Below are 25,799 nucleotides of genomic sequence, written 5' to 3' on the forward strand. Positions count from 1 at the left end.
TTGTTGGTGAATAATACAGTAGTACGTTAAAAAATCTGGATTTTTTAACGTACTCGTTTTTACATAATGTCATCGTTTTTACATAATGAAATGAAGCCTGATTTATTACCTATCATTGCAGGAGCACAATCAGTAATAATAGACACAAGTTTAAAAAGCGGAAGTTTGTGTTGCTTCACAAATTCATCAAATGCGAAAAAAAAAAACCAAAAAAATGTCTGCTCCCCTAGTCCTTCCCAGTAATGGTATAATTTTAAAAAGTTCTTCTTTACTTGAATAATCTTGAAATACCATGAGAATAAATACCATTAACTGAGCAATATCAGTGCAGTCGTTTGATTCATCAAATTGTAATGAAAACGCAACACACTGGTGAATGTCTGACATTAACCTGGCCTGGAAACTTTTCTCCGGCAATTGGAACTTTTCTCCGGCAATTGGAACTCTTCCTTTCCGCAATTTGAAACCTTGTCTGCGTCCTAGAAGTATTCTCTCTCTAGAGACGTTTCGAACCGAGAAGCTCCTTTCTGGAAGCGGGAAACTCCTCTCTCAAGCAGTGTTGATCTGGGCAGTCTCTCTGACGCGACTCTGGACCGAGAGGCCTCCTCTCTGACAGTAATTCTGGAACCGGGACCCCTTCTGCTTGCTTCAGTCCCTTTTTATTAGGCCTCCTCTGAGACCTCGCATGAAGTTTGGCAACCCCCCCCCCCCCTTAAAGAATCGATATGAGTCTTTCATCTCAAGTTTCAAGTTCGGCACGCCTTTTGTTCTCCTCTGCTTTCTTTTGATTGTAAGTTGCCAGCCATCGGAAAATTGTTTGAACTCTTTCTGACTGACTTCGGAGATGTTTACACTTTGAGCCTTCAAGTCTTTCTCATACATACAAGTTTCAATAACAATCTTTCTAATGCCGCCATGTACAGCTTCGGTAATAAATAATAAATCGATAGGTAATAAATTTTGTGTTTAACAAAAGTTATTACTCTAACATATTCTTATTAAAGCAGTATATACCGTTAGCTTCAAAAGAGTTATTTACAAAAACATCTAATAAAAATTATACCGAGACAAACAAAGTTTATTTTTTTACAATATTCACATGGGACTTAACCTAAGTAAAAAATCGATGTAATGTGCTTTGGAATATTTAATATTTAAGCTATAATCGAGTTTTTACACTTTGCTTATAATCGTATTCACTCGGCTCGCTGTTTGACTTCCACTGATCCAAATTAATTCATTTACCCGGACTTATAAGAAAATTACTGATTTGACAATTTTAACGAAAAATAAATAAACAATAGCAATACACTTAAAACGAATTAAAAATAATACAAAATAGTGATAAATAAAATATTATGTTTTCAGTTTTAATTAAATTTGTAAGGAGGTATACATAAGAGATCGACCAAAAATCGCTCCGCGATCGATCGGTTAAACACTCCTAGTCTATACCGACTGAGTTACGAAGGCTCATCAAGGTCTTGTAGAAACACAAAATAACTTAATGTTCATTTTAAGACATAGCCTAATAGCGATGTTCTCTAAAAAAACCACCCGAAACAATTGACTGCTTTGTTTGTGCTTAAAACCACCCTTGAACAAGAATTCGCCCTCCACAATGTAAGAATATTATTTATTCAATATATCAACAATAACACTGAAAATAATAAAATAAATCGGTTTAAACTGGTTTAACATTGTAACAGTTCAACGTAATATACCACGAAAAATAGGAACAAACCTGTTTTGTGCCTTATAGTATAACATTAATTCAGCAGCAGGTTTTTGTACCTCAACTGGAAGAAGAGATAGATCACCCAAAATCTTGAATTTCATTCCATGTTTAAGATAGTATTCCCTACATGAGAAGAAATCCAGTGTATAGGGATTTAGTAACCGAATTCTAATTTCAAAGATAAACATCATGTTTACTAACTGTTTCATATAACACGAAATGTATGCTGAAAACTTTGCAAAATAATTCTTTAACTTTTAAGGGACGCAATGTGTTTTAATTATTAAAATGCCGAATACTAATAATAATAAAATTAGTGCTTGATTAACAAAAGAATTAAAAAGTTTCGTCTATATTCTGTACAACATAATATGTAACTCAATAAAGTTCTATCAAAATATAAAGTAACTTTACATAAAATTTCTTTTAAAAATACTTAAATTACTGTGTTAAAATATTAAGACAACCACATCTCTAGCATGGGAAAGAGGTTTTTATCCCAGAAACTTTGGTTTTTCGTCGTGTAAATCAAGAAAATCGACCTCAGAACTCTCTATTCCCGACAATAGATACAGTGTTAGTAGTACTTTGCTGAGCCTCTCTTTACTGGATCTGTGTATAATTCTTGATAATCTTGGGTCGGCTATCTCTGATTGACTCCCGATGGAGATTGAACTGCACCGAAGTTTGTAAATCTCAATCATATAACCCCCTCTTTCTCCTGTTTGCTAGCAACTGCTATCTATAGATTCTCAGTTTATCTTCATAATCATTAGTCCACAATCCTAATATGATTTTAGATATTAGGATTGTGGAATATCATAATCCTATCCTATCCTGTGGCTTCCTCTCTTTGAAAGGGTTGCAGCTATTACTAGGGAGATAGTTACGAAGCAAGGTGGTTTCCTTTGCCTTCCTTGCTGTAAGTATTGATGACTGCAGCCGTGTGTGTTCACGGGACCGGTTTTGCCTCTTTTGAGGGGTGAAAAACCTGAGTTAAGGGAGAAAAACTCTCCACCCCCGTATGAGACCGGTTAACTCACCTTTAATCGAAAGAGACCAGATAAAGGTTTCCCACATCACGGACGGGAATCAAACCCAGGTCTTTCCGACAATGGACTTCATCTATACTAGTGACTCTCAACCTTCTGCGGCTGGTAAATTCTTTTTTTTTTTTTTTTAAGACGAAGGCCCGGTCCCAACAAATTTACTCGTAAATACGCTTCCATTTTTTTTTTTTTAATTCATACATTAAACTAACATCATATTAATAATTAATTATGGCATAATCGTAAAGAGTGTTAGTACACTTATGTATACGGTGTGACATGTTGACAAATATAAATTTACATTTAAATCAATTATCAATCGCTGGACTAATGAAATCTTGTAGCATATTGTAGTTTCTTCAGGTCAACATCATTAAATTAATTTGTGTTGATTTTCATTGACATGTCCCATTCTGATCACCAAAAATGTATATTATTATAAGTACTTACGAGTGAATGAAGACTTTTTCTGCTGTGTGCTGGTTATTTCTCCTTCCTTTTGTACATCCTTATGATTGCTCTGTAGGCCTGAGGTGGATGCATCACTATTTGTTGCGTCACTAACACTTTCAATACGAAATTTCTTAACGCCAAAATTAAACAACGTTCTTGACTCTTATTCATATTAAAATTTAAATCTTAGGCCTGTTACTTTTAAAAAATCACGGCACTCTAGTTTCGAAACAAGCACTTACACACTGCAATGCGAACATTGTCACTGACATTTTCAACAGAGATGTTATTTCGTTCAGTTTTGAGAACAGAGGATACGCCACCCATTGTTATAATAGGTTTGCAGGCAATTTTTATGACCGGTCATAAACAGCGGTATTCCCTTTCCCGAATGTTGAAAGATTTCGATGTCTTAAAATTCCCGATCATTCAAGAATACTTCCATGTTTAAAAATACGCGGCTTGGTCACTAACATTTGCTACACACATGTTATTTAGGCGTTCTGGGTCTCAGCTTTTCTACACATTCACGAATATTATTCTCCTCAGAATATTTCCACTGTAAAATATTTATTCATGAAAAATGCTTAACTAAAATGACAAATTCCAGGAGAACTTCTCGCGGCCCAATATAATTGATGCCAGGGTCCGGCGGTTGAGAAACACTGATCTATACTGACTGAGCTACGGAGGCTCCTGGAGTTTATCAAATTCCCTGCAACTGTGATCTCTCCTATTTTGGACAAACTCGGCGTTCTCTTGAAAAAAGAATCCAAGAACATCAATCCTCCATTCATCACAACAAAGCTGAAAAATATGGATTGGCTTAGCACGGGATTGAAACTAACCACAACATCCTTTGGTCAAAAACTCGCCTCTTACATAGATCCCGCTATAAATTTGAACGTTTATTCAAAGAAAGCGTAGAGGCCTTACTCCATCGTCCTAACCTGAATCGGAATGACTGTATATCTGAATCAAAAATTTGGGAAAGTCTAATCAGGATAACTCATTAATTCGTATTAATTTTGTTATTTAATATTATTAATTAATATCTTTATTTCAATCATGTCTCTGCTTAATAATATTCCCTTTAATACTTAGTGATATAACATCACGCGGCTTGTTCTATTTTTAAATGATCTATTGTTACTATTCCACCTTGTATTTTTTAAAACTGTTCTTGTAATGCCACTGAAGATGGTCTGCAATTTTCAGACCGAAATATTTGGCTAATTAAATATCTTTCTTGTGTTTACGTGCTTATATTATTCAATCTTTATGTCACAAGTATCCTTAAAATATCACATTAGATAAAGAATACTTATTACAATTGATGTTTAATGACTTTTATGCTGAAATAATAAAAATGATGGAATAAAACAAAATAATAATAGAATCACCGAAACATGGACTTCACTTGTTACTATTCTCGGCATTGCACTAATTCGTTGACGTTAATCTAGGAATTTGTTGTTCACAGATGTTCAACTTATAATAATATTAAAAAATAGACAAACTGTCTATTTTTTTAAATATTTAAATTTCAAACTTACTTATCCTCTAGTATGTCCTGAATCACAATCTTGAATAAATCCATTAAGTCAGAAACTTCTTCGGCAGATCGCTTGAAGTTTTCAGTGCTAAATGCATAAACGGTTAAGGCTTTAATCCCCAGTTGAAGACACCATTCTATAAGCTAAAATGAAAATATACTAGTAAGGAACTGTTCATATTAACAAGAATGAGTTTATGTGTTTGTGGTACATTAACTACATTAACTATTTCATATATTTTTTCTATCGTAGAGACTTTTTGGAAGATGCAGTCCGTTTCCTACAATTGTCATTCCTATGACATTAATTGCATTAAACTGTGTTGTCTCAAGTTAAAGGGAGATGGTAAATCCCGTTTTATTTTATAGCCAGGTACGAAACTCGGATCGAAATCCATCGAATCCATAGAGTTTCATGCCGAAAAAACTATCGGCGAGCCCAAGTGTAAGTGATCACTTACACTAGGGCTCGCCGATAGTTTTTTCGGCATGAAACTCTATGGATTCGATGGATTTCGATACGAGTTTCGTACTCGGCTATAAAATAAAACGGGATTTACCATCTCCCTTTAACTTAACTTATGTCGCCGGTAAAATAGCCTTTTGGCTTATTGGTGTGTTGTCTCATATTTGTGTTATTAAACCCATGTGTTTGACAGTATTGATAAGTACATTTGTAGTGTAACTCAGCCGTGCTGTTCCATTTTCTCGAAGTTTGCTTTAAACTTTTTAGATTACCGGCCTTGTGAACGTACGTTCACAAGGCTGGTTTTGAATTGTGGACACTGTTCATTTGCTGTTGCCTCCTTGTTTCCTTTCATTGGCTGAACAATCAAACTTCTAATCATCTCTTGTTCTCTGTATTCTTCTTGCTCCTTCTTATTATTCATCTTCTTTTTGTGAAATATCTTTTTTTCACAGTGACGTCACCTTCGAAAAAGATTTCCGTACCCTCTTAGCTATTCCGTCGATATTTGTTAAGGAATTTTTAAGATTTACATTGTGCCGCTGGGCAGGTTGAACTTTCATACGCTGTACAATAAAATGTGTTCATCTTATTGTCCAGGATTTGGAGCTGTCTATATCAAAGCAAGTGCCTTTGTAGCAAGAAGTCTTTGTAGTCAGTCGATAACGATGTCCTTCATCTAGGATTCGAATTCTATACCGATGTCAAATTGCGGATATCATCATTAAATTCCGGTTTATCATCTCGCAGTCATCCGGAAATATACAAACCTGCCAGAAGTATATATTCAATTAACAAACACAAACCAAATCAAAAAAATATATCTCTTGTTCGAAGTGTTCGAAGCAGCTATCGAAGATATGCTTCTGGTAAGTCTAAAAGTGTTTGTTTCTCGAATTTTGGTGAATAGCCTTATGTCATTAAATCTGCAACCTATCAAAATACGTTTCAAGTAAAACGAGAAATTCACATCGAATCTGTGAATAAATAAATAAATATGGATTCTACTGTGATTGTGAGTTTTAGCCAAGAAATCTTGTTCTTAGCAGGTGCTCACTTCTTCCATTACTGAGTCATTTTAAAATGTTGAGGATATTCCAGAGCACTGATGACTTTCGACTGATGACTGAAGTCAGTCGAAATCACTCAAAGACACTCTCTCTCGTTCCCTAGAACCATCGCTGTCATATATTAATGACCATAGCGATCTTATGAGGATGGACTTTTGAAAAGTAAGGTAATATTATTTTCTTAAATTTTCTTAAATTATACACCAAGAAATAAATGAACATACACTACTTCTCTACAAAGTCTCCAAATTCCAAAGCCTCACAAGTGCATCAATAAATTTATTGATACCAGTACTGAAGTCCATCCCTACACCCAGTAACCAAGATCAAACTACCTGATGATCTTTCTCATCCGTAGTGAAATGCCGTCTAGAAAGATGTTTCTTGAGGGGATCGAGCAAATGGAAGTCTGATGGCACTAAATCTAAACTGTAAGGGAGAAATTGTGGCAGAATTTTCCGACGACTAATGCGCAACTACTCACGAGTGGTGTGCGTAGTGTGTCGAGTAGTGCTATCCTCACCAAAATCACGCGCTTGTCAAGAGTGATGGTCATTTTCGTTGAATTTTGGCTTTTAGTTTGTCCAACATTGCACTCTTCATTGATTGTTCCTCTTTTCGGCAAGAAGTCCACCAACAGAAATTTTTAGCAATCCGAGAACACTGGGGCAATGACTTTTCGGACAGTGGCAAGTTTTGAATCTTTTGCGCACTGGAGATTGTGGATGTTTCAAGGTCATATAGTTTTGTTTGCTCTCTGGGATAAAGTGACGAACCTATGTTTCTTCTTCTGTGACTAGGCGAGCGAGAATATCCTTGCCTTTATCACTGTGTTGCAAGAGATTCTCCAGACACATCGCCATGCGTGCTGTCTTGTGCTCCTCTGACAATTGGCGGGGCACCTAGCAGGAGCATACCTTTTGAGAGCTAAGGATATAGTGAACATTTTCGAAAATAGTGGAGTTACTCAACTTCAACACTTGTGCAGTTTCAGTCTGTTCTTCATGCGCGAAATGTTGTCTTCTGTCTTGTTCGATGAATGCCTGCTCTCCCGATGTCCATTTTCAATATCATCATGGCTTGCTTTAAATTCATGTGCCTAAAATAGACCCTCTTCTTTGTGATCACCTTTCCACCATACACAGCAATCATGTCAAGGTGAATGTCACTTGGTGAAGCCCCCTTTTGCTTGCAGAAAACGATTAACTTTACGGGCACATGTCTTGAACCACACTCACACAGTAGCCACCATCTTGCAACCGGAATTAGCTCTGAGGCGACAGTAGCGTCACACCGCAATGGCGGTGGTGTTTTTGAACGTTATTAACAGATCTATCTGTTCACCGTTTTTTAATAATTCCCTTTCACCATTATTAAGAAAAACAATCTGCTACCTTATGTTTTGGAAACTCTAATGAATCCAATGGACTCATTAGGGTTTACAAATTGCGTGCTGCCATTCTATCACACATAATGCTCTATCTACACTAATTATTCCTCCATCCATGCACTATGGTATTAACCTTCATGAACATGTGGCTCAATATACCACCCACTAAAAGTAATTTTATCTATAAATTGTGTGCGTTGTCTGTCCGATTTGTCTGTATTCTGGATGAAAATCCCAAGTTTCTGGAAGAAATCCTGCTTTTTTTTTATGACATCGGCTAACGCAACTTCAGTTGACACTGTGACGTGACTCTTCGCCACATGACTAGAGTCGAACTCACGTCTTTTTCCATTTAGGAAAAGAATGTGTTTACATTCTTCCATGCTTCCAAATGCGCTTCAAAAACTTATTTACTAACGGACATATCTTAACAACTGTTTTGCTACGTTGAAATACAGTATAATATAAAAACAATAGCAGGCAATTGAAGATAATATTTAAAAACATTCATGAGCATTTCCACCCCAAAAAAGAGGCCTTTTTTATTGCCTCGCCACAACAAACTGACGTTACATCGGATGTTTGAGTTTATCCTCAATGTTTATTAATAAATAAGATAAAATGTTAATTTATTTACAGTTCATTTTAAAATTAATAATGGCTTACATTTGGAAGACTACCTACTACATTCGTTAACTTGGCTCCTCTTCTGTGCCCTTCAATTTTTTCGAGGCTCTGCTTTGCTGCATACCTTCTGTTACCATCCATTATAAAAGCTATGTGTTGAGGAATTGGTCCGCATTTTAAAATATTAATAACAAATTGCTGGAACCATGTCACATCTGTCCTCTGAAACAAACGCATGGCTGAAAGAAAAATATAACCAAAATATCAAAAACAGTTCTGTGCATGAAAATGTTTCAGAAAACAAGGTAAGGGCTCATCGCACTGGATATGTGTTGTTACGTTGGCGCGTGATCCACCTTATCCAAGTGGCATTTGTCCAAATGCATATCTCATTTGTAGCAATGAGATGTAAGGCACAACATGCCCCAAGCTTACGGGAAAAAAAATATTGGAGGGATGCAAAAAGCGACTTGTTTTTATCTTTTTTTCCCTTAATCCAAAACGTCTGCTCTAGAAACAAAACATGGAATGTAGGCTCGAAATATCACAACCTCATAGTAATAAAAGGAGAGCTAAAGACTTCATTTCGGCGATTGTAAATAGATAGAAAAAGAGGATATTAAAGATCCATCCTATTTTATAGAGTAAAACTCGGACTCGTGATGAATGGTAAAGCTGGTGAAAGTCTTGATCATTACGCAGAATGAATGCTCGCTGAAATTAACTCATAGCTCTTTTTTGCAATGCCGATGACCTATTATACTGTAGTATATGATCTAACTAGAAAATTATATTTGCTTTCAAACACTAATGTTGTACTTGTTCTCTCACTTCGGGCACATTTAAAAAAAAAAATGGATACCACTCGGCGGAAACTTTGCTAAAAGAAGTCCTAAGCGTCGTCTGCTTCCGTTGTTACGACTGCCGCGCCTCCTTGCCACCAGTACACAGTTTAAAGAGAATTCGCAAGTCTTCGTGACAAAAAATCCTTACAACTCCCTTTGGGGGAAGCACATCCGTCACAGAAGTGTCGATGTTGCATCTAAAAGAAAACTCAGGCGAATAATTGACTCTAAAATACAAGAAATGAGGTGAGAGCTTTATGGTGCGATGCAGCTCCCACAAACAAACAAAACAAAACAAAAAAAACTATATAATCATCATTAACTAAACATCAAGAAAATATATAATCATTATTAAGAAACAAGCCAATAACATTAATTAATTATATCAGTTTTTAATCTGGAAAGGGCATCGGCGTTACCATGACGACTACCCTTTCTTATATGTAACGGTCATATTATAACGTTGTAGGGCTAAAGCCCATCGGGATAACTTGGCACCATGAGGGGCACTTTTAGTTAGATAGGTCAGAGGGTTATGATCTGAAATTACCTGTATTTCAGCACCAAATACCCATGTGTCAAACTTTTTCAACGCCTCCAAGATGCAAAAAGCTTCCCTTTCAATGGTTGACCATTTCATTTGACAGGAATTTAGTTTCTTACTGAAGAAAGCAATGGGCAATTCTTTTCCTTGTTCGTTGTTTTGAGCTAAGCATGCGCCAATTGCTGTTGCTGATGCATCCGTATACAACTGGAATGGCTTGTCGAGATCTGGAGTATGCAAAGAAGGCATTTTTATAAGCTCTTCTTTGAATTTCGTAAAAGCTTCATCAGCATCAGTAGTCCAAGGAATATTGTTTGGGAGACACTTTTCTTAGTCAGATTTGTCAGTGGTAATACAATTTGGGAGAATCGTGGTATGTAGTCACGGTAGTAGCTAGCCAGTCCAAGTAGACTTCTTACTTCCTTCTTTGTCGCTGGTGTCGCTAAACCTTTTATAACCTCGACCTTCTGTGGGTCTGGGGAATGTTGACCGGATCCAATCAAATGACCTAGGAACTTCACTTGATTTTTCCCGAATTCGCATTTTTCTAGGTTTACTGTTAAACCCACCTCTCTTAATGTTTTGAAGATTTCATCTATATGGGTGAAATGTTCAGACCATGTTTTAGAAAATATAGCCAAATCGTCGATATGAGATCGGCAGTATGCCTTATGAGGAGCTAGTGCTTTATCCAATGATTTCTGGAATGTACTTCCAGCGTTCTTCATTCCAAACGGTAAGACGTTCCATTGATAGTGACCAGAATGTGTCACGAATGCAGTGAAGGGCTTTGCTTCCTTTTCCATAGGGATTTGCCAATATCCCTTGATGAGGTCAACTACAGTGATAAATCTTGCTTGTCCTACCTCAAATAATAAATCTCTATCTATTTTCATTGGATAAGCATCTGGAATAGTAAAACTATTTAGCAATCTAAAGTCAATGCATAGTCTGACACTTCCATTTTTCTTAGCCAGACAAACCACGGGATGAGCCCATTCACTGACACTTGGCTCAATGAGACCCATATCTAACAGTTCTTTGACTTGTCGATCTACTTCCTTATGTAGAGTGATTGGCACTCTATAGGGTTTGAGTCTCTTAGGGGAACAGTTCTCTGTAACTTTGATGGAGTGTCCGTCAACTTTGGCATGACCAGGTTTGGAACTAAAAACATCTACATATTTCCGGAGGATGTCAAAAAGTTCTTGTTTTTGTTCTCCCGTAAAGAGAGCTTTCATATCCTCAAGGTGTTTCCTAACATCTTCGACTGATTTATTCATCTTGTCAGCGGGTGCATAGTGGAGTGTTCCGAAATCTTCATCTAGCTCGAAAACTAGACCGACATGATTAATTCTTTGAATATATGGTCGAAGCTTATTTATGTGGAGCTCCCTGATACTTCCTTCATCTCAACCTTCGCAGAATGTGGTCTAGTAAGTTGGACGACTGTAGCAGGTCCTGTCCAAGTATTTAGAAGCTTATGAGAGGATGAAGGTAACAATACTAAAACCTTTTCACCAACAATGAAGGATTTTTCTTTGGAACGAAGATTATATCTGGAGGAGTATTGTTCTTGAGACCCTTTGGCGTTCTCGGATGCAATTTCATGAGCTTTTCTTAGATTTTAAAGAAGCTCTTGTAAATAATTTTCAATCGAGCGAGAGGCAGTGGTTGGAATGCCTCGTCCACCAGTCCAAATTTCCTTTAACAAAGATAAGGGGCCTGGAGGTAACCTTCCATATACCATCTGGAAAGGTGATAACCCAGTAGTGCTATGTGGTACTTCTCGGTATGCGAACAGAAGATAGGGAAGATGTAAATTCCAGTTTTTTCCATGCTCCTGTATATTCTTATTCATCATCTCTTTTAAAGTTCTGTTCCAACGTTCGACAGCGCCCATACTCTCAGGATGTCCTGGAGTGGAAAAACGTGGAGCTATGCCTAGCAGATCTTCAAAAGCTTGAGTGAGTTTAGATGTGAAATTCGTACCTTGGTCGGTACAGACCATTTTAGGAAATCCCGTCTGAGTAAAAATCCTCATCAGAACATTACATGTAGTTTTAGCACTTATTTCCTTGACAGGTATGACTTCGGCCCATCTAGTGCATAAATCAACAGCACATATTATGAATCGATGTCCTCTTCCCGATGGAGGTTCTAACGGTCCGACATAATCCACACTCCATACCTCAAACGGAGTTTCTGGTCTGACGATAGGTCGTATGGGGATTCTATCTCTATATGTAGCAGTCCTCATTTGACATTCCTTGCAACTTTCGCAATATTTTTTCACATCTTGTTTAATGGTAGGCCAAAAGAATGAGTACTTGATTCGCTGACGGGTTTTCTTTTCGCCGAGATGGCCAGCAAGAGGGATTTCATGTGCCATCTTTAAGAAATTTTCTCGTTTCACACACGGTAGCACTACTTGTCTAATATTCTCGCCACAAATATGTTCGTTATGAAGCAGAACCCCATTGTCAAACGCATAGGCATTTTTCTGCCTTTTGCCCATTCAAAACACCTTCGGAGCATCTCATCATCCTCTTGAAGTTTGCCGAATTCGAATTTTGTTTTTTCTGGTATACACTCATTTTCTGCACCTGGTGGGGACTCTATCGTACTGACTGCTAATGTTGTACTGGTTATTTTCGAAGGCATGTCTTCGTCTTCATCATCTTCTGACCGTTTATCACTTAAATCTTTTGATTTCAGAACTGGTGTCTCCCAATGATGACTACTCTCATGTAGCTCGACGCTTTCGACCAGTATTTCATAGGCAGAGGAGCTTAGTAGCAGATCGGTAACCAGTCTTCTTGAGACGGCACATGTGACTGGGACATTACCATGTAAATTATCATCAATTTTCATTTCAAAAATTCTCAAGGGTGTTATTTCCTTTTCTCCGAAAGCAGAAGATATTTCTATCTTACTTTCTCCATCATGGGGTGTATCTGCCACTAAATCTTCGCGCACTACCGATATTTGCGTTCCCGTATCTATTATTCTATTTAAAACCCTACTTCCACATTTGATTTTGACGACCTTCAAATCATCTACGTTTCGACCAATGTCCACTGATTTGGATACTGGAATGGAAATTTTGGCAGTCAACACACCTGATTTATTGTCATCCCCAGTGGTAGACGTTTGAACTAGGTTACTGTGTGCTGTAGCAGGAGTACCTTTTGGCTGACTATTTTTCATACAAAACTTGGCGATATGACCTTCCTTTCTACAAGTAAAACAAGTTGGTTTGTAGTGAGGCTTGTATGAATCATTAATTCGCCGCGGCTGGTACCATCTCGGTGGACTTTGAGAGGGAGATAATAACTTATTCTTGAATGTTCGCTCAGCAGGTGGAGTATAAGGTCTAAACTTTTCAGTAACCTTGTCCTTCGGAATAGCTCCAATGGGCTTCCTTGATGTACTACGAACACTGTCGTATTCGTCCAATCTGTCAGCTAACTTGGTTGGAGAAACGAATTTTGCTCAGTCGTCTAAGAGATGTTCTCTCACTTCATGTGGTACTTTCTTATTCAGTTGATCCGTAATAATTAGATCTTTTACCCCTTCAAAATCCTTGATATCAAGGCCACCAATCCACTCTTCGAAATAATTAGTTATTTCATAACAGAAATCCCTCCAAGATTTTTCAGCAACCTTTTGGTGCATCACAAACTTTTTTCTGAAACTTTCAGGATTCAGTCTAAATCTCTTTAGTAGAATTGTTTTAATATATTCATAATATTCGCAATTTTATTCTGACTCTCTACCAATTAATTGGACAATCTCAAATGGTAACAAAGTCAAGAGACACGATATACAGTCTTTAACATCTATTTTGGTTCTCTTAGCTTGTCTTTCAAACAGGGATAGGTATATCACAATGTCATCCTCTTGTAATCTAAACCTAGGCATTAGCTTAATTAGTTCAAGACAATATGGTTTATTGTCACTGGATACTGGAGTTGAGGTTGGTTGAACACGCGCTTCAATTTCCAGTTTCTTCAACTCGAACTCCATTTGTTCTCTTTTCTGTTGGGCTCCCAATTCATCTTTCCGGCATTGGGCTTCTAGTTCTTTCTTCCGCCGTTGAGCTTCTAATTCTTCTTTCTTCATCAGTTCTTCCTCGAGTCTGGTACTAATAATCGTCTCCAACATCCCTTTAACAAATTCTTCTTCATAAAATTTACTTCCCGAAATAATCATTTTAAGATCTATCACTTTCATTTCAACAGTTGGCGTCTCTCCCAATTCTTCAGCCAATTTACGTAAATCTTCCTTTCTACCTTTGGTTAAATAAGCCATGGTGCTTAACAGTAACTCTCTTTACTGATAAAAAAAAATCACCCTTAAAAAGGAATCAATTGCAATTTTTTTTTTTAAATGTCCAGAAAGAGATGTATATATTTCGCGATTATGGGACTCATAACTAAATTCAACATATCATTTGTAAACATAGATAAATCTTACAATATTATCAGATAAAAAAAAAAAACTTCAACTACACAATTTATAAAAACAAAACCAAAACAAAAAAGAAATAGTTTTGATTTTACACCGCTACTATATAATAACTTAAATCTCGAAACAGAACTATCAGAACAGTATGCAAAAATGAACTATCATAACACTGTTGTGTTCTTTCTCTGGCGAGAAATCACAAGTACTGACTGTTCCAAGATGGAACAAACATGCAAAACAGGACAAATCGGTAAATGCAGAACAGAACAAAATAAATTTAAAATGAAAAAGAAAAAAAAAACAACTATTCTGATTTATCTGGAACGAAAAAATAGCTTGAACACTGGCGTGTTTTTCTTTTATCCAAACTATTGTACTACTGTTCCAGGATGGAACAAAATTTGAATACTGATTTGAACACTGGCGAGAAATCAAAACTACTACTGTTCCAGGATGGAACAAACTCCGAACGCCATTTTTTTTTTGTTTTGTATTAAAACAGACTTTCGCCCAAATAATCAAAATAGAACTCTAAAACATGGGCGCATGCATTTACATAACGAATTGCTCTCACCTTGTAGGTCCTATCGACTGCGCCAGTAAAACTCGGACTCGTGATGAATGGTAAAGCTGGTGAAAGTCTTGATCATTACGCAGAATGAATGCTCGCTGAAATTAACTCATAGCTCTTTTTTTGCAATGCCGATGACCTATTATACTGTAGTATATGATCTAACTAGAAAATTATATTTGCTTTCAAACACCAATGTTTTGCTCGTTCTCTCACTTCGGGCACATTTTAAAAAAAAATGGATACCACTCGGCGGAAACTTTGCTAAAAGAAGTCCTAAGCGTCGTCTGCTTCCGTTGTTACGACTGCCGCGCCTCCTCGCCACCAGTACACAGTTTAAAGAAAATTCGCAAGTTTTCGTGACAAAAATCCTTACATATAGCCTAATAAAATAAGTAGAAACTTAAAAGTTCCAAATTTTTCTAGAGAGCTTATGAAAATACAATCCTCCGCATCCCAGTTGCCTTAGCTTCCACTACTTAAAAGACATAAACGCTATCCAGGCGTCAGCATAGCTGTCTTTTATTAGTGTCTTTTGATAAAGGTTTCACTAGCATAACAGAATTCTTGCAGTCTTAATGTTCTCCAGTTCGATGGTTCTCATCGAACAAAATCCATTAAGAGTGCAAGATTCTCAGTAAGCAAGGTAACCCAGTTTCGTAGGAATGAAGCATTTCGTTTTGATTATTATTATTTACGCAACGACCGAAAGTGTTCACTTAATGAAGAATACAAATCTCCGACATTGAATTGCTTTGGTACTGACCGAGGGATTTTGTCCTTTTAATGTTTCTGCCTGGTCTCTGATGAGAACTAACCGGATCGAAACTGCTGTCAGGCCAAGGAAATCTTTAACAAAAAGCACTAATAAAAGACGACTATGTGAACGGCTGGACAGCTTTTGGACATCGGAGTTGCTTTATCTTGCACTGCATAAAAGAAGTGCAAAATAAGGCAACTCTGATATCTAGGATTATATTTTCATAAGCTGTGGTCAATTTACGGAAACATTCAAGATTTCTTTTCAGCTCTGACATAAAGTAGATCTTTAATATTCCTTTTTCTATCTATCAAGAGATTACATTTCTCATAACACCTGCACTTATCAGACATTGCAGCCTTTCGTGTGTGAAATCGAAAGAAAAAAAAATAATAATAATAATGGTAAATAAAATAAAATCTTACAACCCGGAGTGTCATTTAATTCCATTCTTGATTTCTCTCAAGTACCTTGTGATTCTTGTATACCCGAAAGCTACTAGGAAATAAAAAAATCGCTATTTATGCCAAGCCATATAATACTTTTTATATGTATGCTTTTATCGTTGTTCTATGCATAACTATAGAGTGTATGTGTGTGGGGGGGGGGGATTATTTCGACCCAGAAGAGATACCAAGATTGAATTAATGCAGAATTCATATATTTTCATAAACAAGTCTCTGGATATACAAAACTCTGGAATAGAGAAAGATGTAGAAAGTTTGTGGTAACATTACATTATTTAAATATCTAACTATTGTTTCACACTTATAATTTTAAATTTTAAATGCCACAAATCTTGATATCTTAAGAATATAAGTCAAGGTTTCACTTCTGAAGATGCAAGTAATTAATAACTAACTCTAACATTATTACTTTTATCGTTAGTCTATCAATAACCGTAAAGTGTGTATGGGCGTTGGAAATATTATGATCATTACTTCAGCCTTTCATAAGAGACATGAAAAATAATATTTTCAAAAATCTTGGCTGACAAACAGCATGACCTCAATTAATATATTATATGTTACTTACAATGGTACTATAAGTTTATTATTCATTATTTGTGGATTTTTTTCTTTTTTTTTCTCAGTTACGATTTCTAGAAGAACCCTTGAGGAACCCTTCTCTAAGTAATAACACTTTGAACTGCAGTAATAACGATCATCCCTCCAAACAGTATCATCATCATCATCATCATCAGAGCATCTATAATGATCCTGAAAGTGCCTCTCAGCTAAACTACAAAACGAAGTCGGGTTTTAATAAAATGCATCTCAGAATACAAGAAAGGTAATTGCAGTAAAGCAAGTCATTTTTATGATTTACACAGATGATTTGCATACTTTTTTTTTTTCATTTATGAACCTTCCCAAGTTTAAAATCCTTACAATTTTCGTTCATCATGATAAATATTATGTTCCAACCAGGGAAAAAAATGTTGGACCTTAATGACCAACTGTATGGTGAAATTAAATTATTTCTGGTCGCGAGCGTGAAATAACGCCCTTTTCTGTTGCAGATAATATGATGCAATTGATATTGATTAATATTGTGTTTTGAAACAACTGAAGTTAACATAATTAAAGTGAGGACAGTATAATTAATTGTGTTGTCCTCACAATTTTAGCAACGTGTCCTCTACATTTTAGTTCCTCATCATAATGAATACTATACTGCTATTATCAACCCATTTATGAATCCTAGTCCTCGCCAACTTCTCTAATACTTTAATAACAACTACATGCACATATATGGTCTATAATTTGTAGCCTCAAGTCTTATCTCTTGCCCCTCCCTTAGTGAAGTGAAACAATTTTTCCCACCTTGCATTCATTAGGACTTGCCCTGTTGGAAGACTCATGTTAAACAGGTGTGTCAAAGGTTAATTTCGTAGAGCATTCCTTCAAGACGTATAGCTATATATTGTTAAATCCTACTGACTTATTAACGTCAAGTTTCTCATGATGTTGCCTTCATGAGGATGAAATACACTGATAAACTGCTCATGAAATACTTCAACTATATCCTCTGCATTGTTTACCAGTCTGCCAGTGTCATCAACTAGCATACGTTTCCCATAGTCATTTTCCCTTCAACCTGCCACATATTGAAAGAATTCACTGGAATTATTCTTAACTTGATTGGCTAATTTCTTCTCATACTGCACTTTTAATATCTTTACCAGCCGAGTCACCTTCCTGACTTGCTCCATGCACTCTTACCAATATTTATTACCAACATTCATCTCATGATGCCTCCACATTACTTTCTTCTTCCAGATATCACACTTAATCTCTTCATTCATCCATTTTACTCCTACCTTATTTCAATGCACTCACTTAAATATTTTGTATAAGACATAAGCTTGCACATTGGTATATTTAGATTGTGAATGACATTTGATAGACTGCAATATGACAAGCTGACAGTAAAATTGGAATGATGGATGGGTTTGGATAATACATTAGTGCACTGCAATAGAGATTGGCTGTCTGATATGTATTGACAAATTGTGGGGGGAGGGCATTATCCCAGGAGGGGAAAGTCACTAGTGGTGTGATACAAGGATCATCGCTGTTTATTTCAGGTCAAAACTAATCCGGGTAGTGGCCTACAATGTTTTTGCATTAAGGGATACTGAGGCAAGTTATATGAAATCAGCAGCTTTTATATACATGTAAACTAGTTCTAAAGAAACTTTATATGCAAACTTTGTATATGCTTGGATAAAGGATTAAAACCAGAATGCAATTTCTTGTCGGGTATAATATACTGGTTTACTTGTTTTTTCCTTTCAGTCGTTTCCGACCGTAGGTGACTTTGTAGGCATTTCCCACAAAGTATTCTTGGTGAGATTTTTACAGGTTACTTCACCATTGCTTTCCCCAGCTCCCCAGTTTTATCCGGGCTCCGGACCGGTAAATGGCTGAAACGTATTCATGATTGTAATCCATGTGTGTTCAAGGGGCCGTTTTTCCTCTGGGGGACGAAAAACCCGAGTTTCCGGGTGAAAACCTGCCCAGTTATAATATACTTGACAAGAAATATATAAGGTGGCAGGGCTAGAAGAAGAGGTCATCCCTGGAAACTTTACAAGGGGCGTAAATCTGAAAGCTATGCAAGAAAGTGTGAACAGATCTTTGCATGGAAAGTGTGGGTGGTTACTAAATGGTATGTGCTGCCTGTTAAGTGTGGTAAGCGCAAATGTATAAAAAAAAATCAGTTAATGTCTTTTATTCCCTTATAGGAAGTATGCGAGACACTTTATGTCCTGTCTAACGTTTGGAGTCTGAGTTCAATCTCCACTGGTAGCCAACCAGAGATAGCTAGCTAAAAACAATCACTAATTATATGCAGCAACTGATGAAGAGACTAGCAAATAAGTGCTGCCATCTCGAGGTTCCTAACCTTAACAGGATATGTCTGAAATAGAGTGGGTTCTCCGGTTGATTTTCCTGAGCTTACAGGAAAAAAGCACGACTTTCCGGGAGAAAAAACCCACTTACCCGTACCAGAGATTGATCAACTCGGGAACCGGTCGAAGAAAGATAGAAATAGTTCCTCTAGCCAGTGATTAGACTTGAACTTAAATCTACCTTTGGCTGGCCTAGTGCAGAGGATGCAGGTATCCCTTGATGAGCTATGTAACAGTGGGATCCTACAATGGATCTTTTGACTTCATGGAAGTCTAATGATAATAACAATAATTTTATGTACATATAGAAATATTTTACATAGAAATTTCATTCATCTCTGATGAAGATACCTTCTGTCTCTTAAAAAATGTATAAGTGCACATTTTATACATTTTATACTGTTGTACTTCTCTTGACATCAACTCTATTTTCGAGAAAAAAAATAATAATAATAAAAATAAAAATGCATTCAACTTCAAAAAGAGGATTTCAATCTTTTCTGGTTATAGGACCCTAATGAAGATCAATAGGAAAATCATTTCCCTTCCTGTGGATACAACAAAGAGTTTTAGCGGCATAATTCAATAGTCTGAAGCCAGTAGTAAATTGGTAACAAGAATTGTCGACAATTCTGACTTAATATTGCTACAAGACAATCTGAATAGGTTAGTACCTTTAGTAGGTAATGGAAATAAGAGATCACTGTTTCGAATGGAGGTTATTTCAACCATAAACCAAGGTGGTGGTATAAGGTGTATTGTATTATATTGGTCGAAATTTCTCTCCAGGTGGTGAAAGAAGTAAGTAATCAGTGGATCATGAGTAGGAAATAGAAGGTCAGGAGAGGGAAAAATCACTCCATTATTCTTCAATTCTTCCCCTCCTTATCGTAAAACAGGATACTGGCTCAGTATCTGCAGGGGGTTATCAAAATAATGGAAACACCTACAATTTTTAGAATTTTTATTAATAAGCTGTAGGCCCACCTTGCGCTGTTAGAACACCGTGAATTCCACGTGGAATAGACTAATACAAGTCATGTACATAAGATAATGGACTTTGGGACCATTTCTCCTTCAAAATATGTCCGTGATGTTACAGGCGGAAAATGTGATTGAACCTAGGAGAACCGATTGGAGGCAACGCAATGCCTATTTTCATATCTTGCTATAATCTTCAATACTGTTGCACGATTTCTGTCATTTTGTTACGGAGTGCCTGCAAGTCACAATCCAACGATCATACCTTTTTGAAGATCATCGAAGTTGGACATATTGCACACTTACTGCACAGCAACTAACTCAACACTGAGTATGGCACTGCTCTGTGATAGCCGCTATCGTACTGTACCGTCACATCGCTGATGACGTTATTTCTGTGGTTATTGTTGTGCAGTTAGGGTACAAAATCAGACCTCGGTGACTTCCAAAAAGGCATCATCGTTGGAGTACGGCTTGCAGGAGCTGTTGTAACCAAAACAGCTGAAATCATAGGTGTATCACTGGCTACAGTATCGAAGATTACGAAACGGAGAAGGCATTGTCTCCAATCGGTTCGATCACATTTCCGCCTGCAACATAATTGGAACAGTTGGGACATATTTTGCTGGAACAATGGTGCCAAATTTCATTATCTAATGTACATGATTTGTATCAATCTATTTCACATCGAATAATTGGTGTTCTAACAGCTCAAGGTGGGCTTACAGTTTATTAGTAAAAATTTCTCGAAAAATTTGTAGGTGTTCCCATTATTTTAATAATCCCCTGTATAATTTCAAAATTGTAGAATCTGGTTCAGTGTGTAGGTGTGCCTTTCAGTGGTGCACCCAGGGAGGGGGCCAAGGGGCCCTGGTCCCCTCCCCTCCCAAAAAAAAAGAAAAAGAAAAAGGAAATAAACACTAGAAAATTTTCCAAAATTTTTTCCTAATTAAAATAGATTTTTTTTTATTTAAGTTGTGTCTTCTATTTCTATTCTATTTGTCATGTATTGGCGATCACTGCAGATGCTGAGTCATAGGTCGTATGCAATGCGTAGTGTGCATTCGTAAATCGTCTACTCAACTCACCTCTCCCCCCCCCCCCAGATTAAATCTTGAGTGCTCAGGCCCCCTCCAAGATTAAATCTTGAGTGCTCAGGCCCCCTCCAAGATTAAATCCTGAGTGCGTCACTGGTGCCTGTACTGGAGTATTAATAATTTACAAATTTGGAAAAGGAAAATTGTCACTCTTAATGAAATTAAAATTTACAATTTTATTGAGTAGCATAGTTTAATTCCTATATCTTACACAAATTCTAAAATGAAATAACAACCTTTGCCAACCTTGGCTTGATAAGTATGCACTTGGTAGGTGTTTATAGAAATGATTTGAGAGAAAAAGAGTGGAAAAGAATGGTGCAAGAATCTAAGGGTTGTTGTGATGATCCATAGCATCATTGACGAGTTGTGTGAGGTGTAGGTTGTGTAGTATATGGATGTATGGAGTGAATCTGCATATGGAAAAACTGGAATATATTAAGTTTGATGGATTACATTTGATTGGATTGTTGGAGCAACTGTTGTTGGAGAATTGAAAGAGAGGGAGAGAGAGAGAGAGAGAGAGAGAGAGAGAGAGAGAGAGAGAGAAAGAGAGAGAGAGAGAAATTACAGAACGTTAAAGTGAGTATACATTTAATTGAATTAAGATTCAAGGTGAACTGAATATGGAAAGAGTGAATATGAATATATTTTTTCCCATGTAATGAGTAAGAGCAATAATGATTATGGATGGATAACTATAAGCAATACTCGTAGCGGTAGGAAAATGATATAAGCAGAAAAATAGTTCAGTTAGTAAGGATCGCTTTGCAAGTGTGTATCATCGAGTTGGAGATACTACAGCTGCCGATATGAGAGATTGATATGAACATTGAAGTAGACAAACTCATATTCTGAGAAATAACAATATAAATACAGCACTTGGTTTGGATGACATGTTGTCCCTGTGTTAAAAAAATGTGCACGAGAATTGGCCAAGCTATTTAAGTCTTAACTCTGACAAGGTTCCAAGAGTGAGAGTGGAAAGAGAGCAAGGTAATTCAGTTACATATAGGTGGCACTAGGCAACAAAGAAGTCGCAAATTCCAAACTAGTTGGTATTTGAGAAATAGAGGTTAAGGTACTGGAAAAGGTAGATGCGGGAATGGGTGGATAGCAATATGATACTCCTTGGTGATGAGCAGGATAGCTTTGTGAAAGGTACGTCCTGCATTAGTAATATACTCACATACAAATGATCCAACTTACCAAACTTACATAATAGTTCAGAAAACTATTACTTAAGTTGGAGCAAATCAGAATGGATATGAAACTGGTTGCATCGATGGGAGGGGACGGGAATGGTAAACGAACATTCACGAGTAGTATATGATGGAGTATAATCCAGAAGAATGAGGGTGAATAGTGGAGTGTCTTAATGATAAAGAGAAAATGCAAAGTCATGCACTTTGGGATGAAAAGATTGCATGCTGTGTATTACGCTGATGGTAGTAGGCTTCAGGAAATTGAAGAGTCTATGGAATTCTTTTGTGAGGAATCATTTCACAGAGTATGTGGAAATCTCCTTCTACTTCTCCAGCTATGATTAATTAATCATAGCTGGAGAATTAATTAATAATTAATAATAATTACTATTATCCAGGGATTTCAAAAAATATAATATATAAAAAATGTATTCGTAGCCTGTGTGGCGTAGGAATTGGCATATGCACTCACAGCACTAGGCTGCCCAAATAAAGATCTTAATTCAATCGTGCCCGCCAATAACAGGAACGTTTTCTAAGCCTTTCTTTGAACAATTCTCAAGTAAGACAATCTCAGGCAGAATTAAGGTTTTTTCTCCCATAAACTAAGGAAAATTATCCGTAGAACGCACACACTATTTCAGAAATAAATATAGTGTTAGGATTATGGACCACGAGATGGAAACAATTTTCAGCTGACACTTCACTGGATGCCTTTATTATTCGTGATAATCTTGGACCAACTATCGCTGATTGGCTACTGGCAGATATTAAACTTTATCCTCAGATCCCAAAACTTAGATGGAGCTAACATGGTCTTTCCTACTCCCAGTAGGGGAAAAACGACATTAGTGGAATTTTTTTAGTGTAAAAATGTACTCTTCTTGAGGGAGTACGTTTTTATAACCGCAAACATGAGAGACTTAACAGCCTATAATACAATACAAATACAGGGTGTTTCAAAAAGAATGACCCGATTTCAAATAATTATATTTAATAATAAAAGTGTGGTACAATTACAAAATAAATTTGTAACTGTACCCCACTTGTACATGTGAATGGCCTTGGCCTTTTACATGGTACAAGTCGCATTCATTTGTGCTTCGTGGTTGCAGAGATATACAATTTTCAAATCGGGACATTCTTTTTGAAACACTCTGTATGATACAATATGAATACTCATAATATAATTAATATAATACAAATCACTTTTAAATGATTTGTATTATATTAAAAAATAACAAAAAGCATGTTAAAAACATTGCAAGAATTCTTATTTACTATGCAGTGTTCCTATCTATTCTTGTGAATGGAGCACAGGTTTTTCAGGTAGAACCTATGAGGGAAAACGTTTTATAACAACTCCTTCGGAGAAAAGACTAATTTATTTTTCTCTCTCTCCTTCCTCCTTTTTTTTTCTTTCTTTCCTTTTTTATGTCTACATATTCACGATGAAGAACGTTGTAATGACGATAATCAAGATTAGTGTCATTACAGGCACCTTCACCACAACTTCTGCACAAAGCGCACTCTACTGAAGGACTTAATAATGAGGACACCATGACTGTAACACCTAATATTATAAAGACAATAAGCAATAAACAAACCAGCTGTTGAATAGGATTCACAAAAAAACAAAAAAAATTACAATGGTTCGCAACCCATCCGGGGGACGCGGAAAAGTTTTTCGGTTTGCAGCAAGTATTGATAAACGTGAGTAAATGAAATATTATTATAGAACTATTGAAATTATTATACACTGAAACCTTTCATTCTTCTTCTTCTTCTTCTTCTTCTTTTAGCTCTACATCCTTTTATAGGTTTTGGCTTGCTTTATAATATTTTTCCTTTCTGTCCATCATTGGTCATCTATCCATCATTCCTCTCCAATGCCATATTTTCCCAATTCGTAACTTTAAGAATTCCAAGGTCTTTCTCAACCTCATGTAACCATCTCTTTTTTGGTCTTCCTCTTCTTCTTTGTCCATTTATTTTCCATTTATATATATTTTAACTCCTCTATTTTCCATCCTTTCTAAATGGCCTATCCATGCTATTCTTTGTGCCTTAATAAATCTAAAAATATACTTTCTCCATTTATTAATTCGTTAATTTCACTATTTGTTCTTATTCTCCAATTGTCATTCTTCTCTTTAATTGGTCCACAGATTTTTCTCATTATTTTCCTTTCAAAAATCCTTAACCTATTCGCTTCTCTTTATGGTAAAGTCCATGATTCACATTCATATGTTATTACTGGTCTAAAAATCGATTTACAAATTTTTAGTTTAGAATTCTTATCCACAACTTTACTACCCAGTAATCCTTTATGCATGAGATAGCATTCATTTCCAACTATTATTCTATTATTTATTTCTTCTGCTATGTTATTCGTTATTGTTATTAGGGATCCTAGATATTTAAAATGATTTACTGATTTAAAGGCTATTCTGTTTCCATTTCTTCCATATTGAATATATATTTAGTTTTTTGGTCATTAATTTGTAAACCAACTTCTTTTGCATTTAAATCTAATTCTTTAAACTTACTTTCTAAATCTTTTTAGTACGACTAATTATTGCAATATCATCTGCATATGCACAAATCTGTACAGATTTATTATTAATATAGCCTCTTATATTGAGTCTTCTTATTATATATTCAAGTGTCAAATTAAACAAACTTGCAGACAGCGCATCTCCCTGTCTCACTCCGGAACTTATTTCAAATGCTTCTGTTAACTGATCTTGTATTTTAACCCTTGCCTTAGATCCTTCTAGTGTTGTTTCAATCATTATAACCAATTTTTGTGAGATTCCCAATCTTTTAAGATTATGAATCATGTTTTGTATATTTATTTTATCAATAGCCTGTTTAAAATCAATATATAAATTATATAATTCTATATTATATTCCATACATTTTTATGTATATTCCTTAACATAAATATATTGTCAGTGGTAGATCTCTTTAGTCTAAAACCAGATTGGTAATCTCCTAAAATTTCTTCAGAATATGGTTCTGATCTACTATTAATTAAACTTGATAAAATTTTATATGTTATATTTAGCAAGGTGATTCCTCTACAATTAGTACAATTCAGTTTATCTCTCTTTTTATATATTACTTGAATCTCAGATTTTTCATTCCTCTGGTAATTTTTCTTCAATTCCATTCAATAATTCAATTCAATTCCAATTAGTCTTCATTCCATATTTCAGTTATTAATTGCCAGATTTTTCCCCATAATGGTTTTCTAGCATTCTTGATAAGTTCCCCTGTGATTACATCTATACTCGGTTGTTTAAAGTTCCACCCAAAGTTTTTTTATCTGTTTTATATTTTTAACTACTTCTTCATAAGTTGGTTCTTTTATTTTTTCCCCTTCATTTATTCTTAATTCTCTCAAATTCCTCTCTTGATCAACAGGATATAAACATCGAAGAATATTGGTGCAAATTAAAGGAAATAATATTAAAATCGGCAGAAAATACAATAGGTTAAACAGAAAGAGAAAGTAAAAAGGATTGGATCTCGAATGGAGTAAAAAGGTTAAGCGA

General features: G+C 36.0%; 1 protein-coding gene across 1 annotated transcript in view; it reads right to left on the minus strand.

Moving 5' to 3' along the window:
• LOC150095992 (dehydrodolichyl diphosphate synthase complex subunit DHDDS-like) overlaps window positions 1-25,034 on the minus strand; it is a 47,832-nt gene extending 22,798 nt beyond the window's left edge. The window contains exons 1-4 of the mRNA XM_090409586.1: window positions 24,923-25,034; window positions 8,409-8,587; window positions 4,797-4,939; window positions 1,745-1,861 (exon numbers count right to left, since the gene is read on the minus strand). Of these exons, the coding sequence (XP_090265712.1) occupies window positions 1,745-1,861; window positions 4,797-4,939; window positions 8,409-8,587; window positions 24,923-25,034 (551 nt within the window). The remainder of the gene's footprint in view (window positions 1-1,744; window positions 1,862-4,796; window positions 4,940-8,408; window positions 8,588-24,922) is intronic.
• Window positions 25,035-25,799: the final 765 nt, after the last annotated feature.

Source organism: Typopeltis vanoorti, chromosome 19 (genome assembly GCF_054136105.1).
Source record: "Typopeltis vanoorti isolate ZY-2024b chromosome 19, IOZ_Tvanoo_1.0, whole genome shotgun sequence".
NCBI lineage: Eukaryota > Metazoa > Arthropoda > Arachnida > Uropygi > Thelyphonidae > Typopeltis > Typopeltis vanoorti.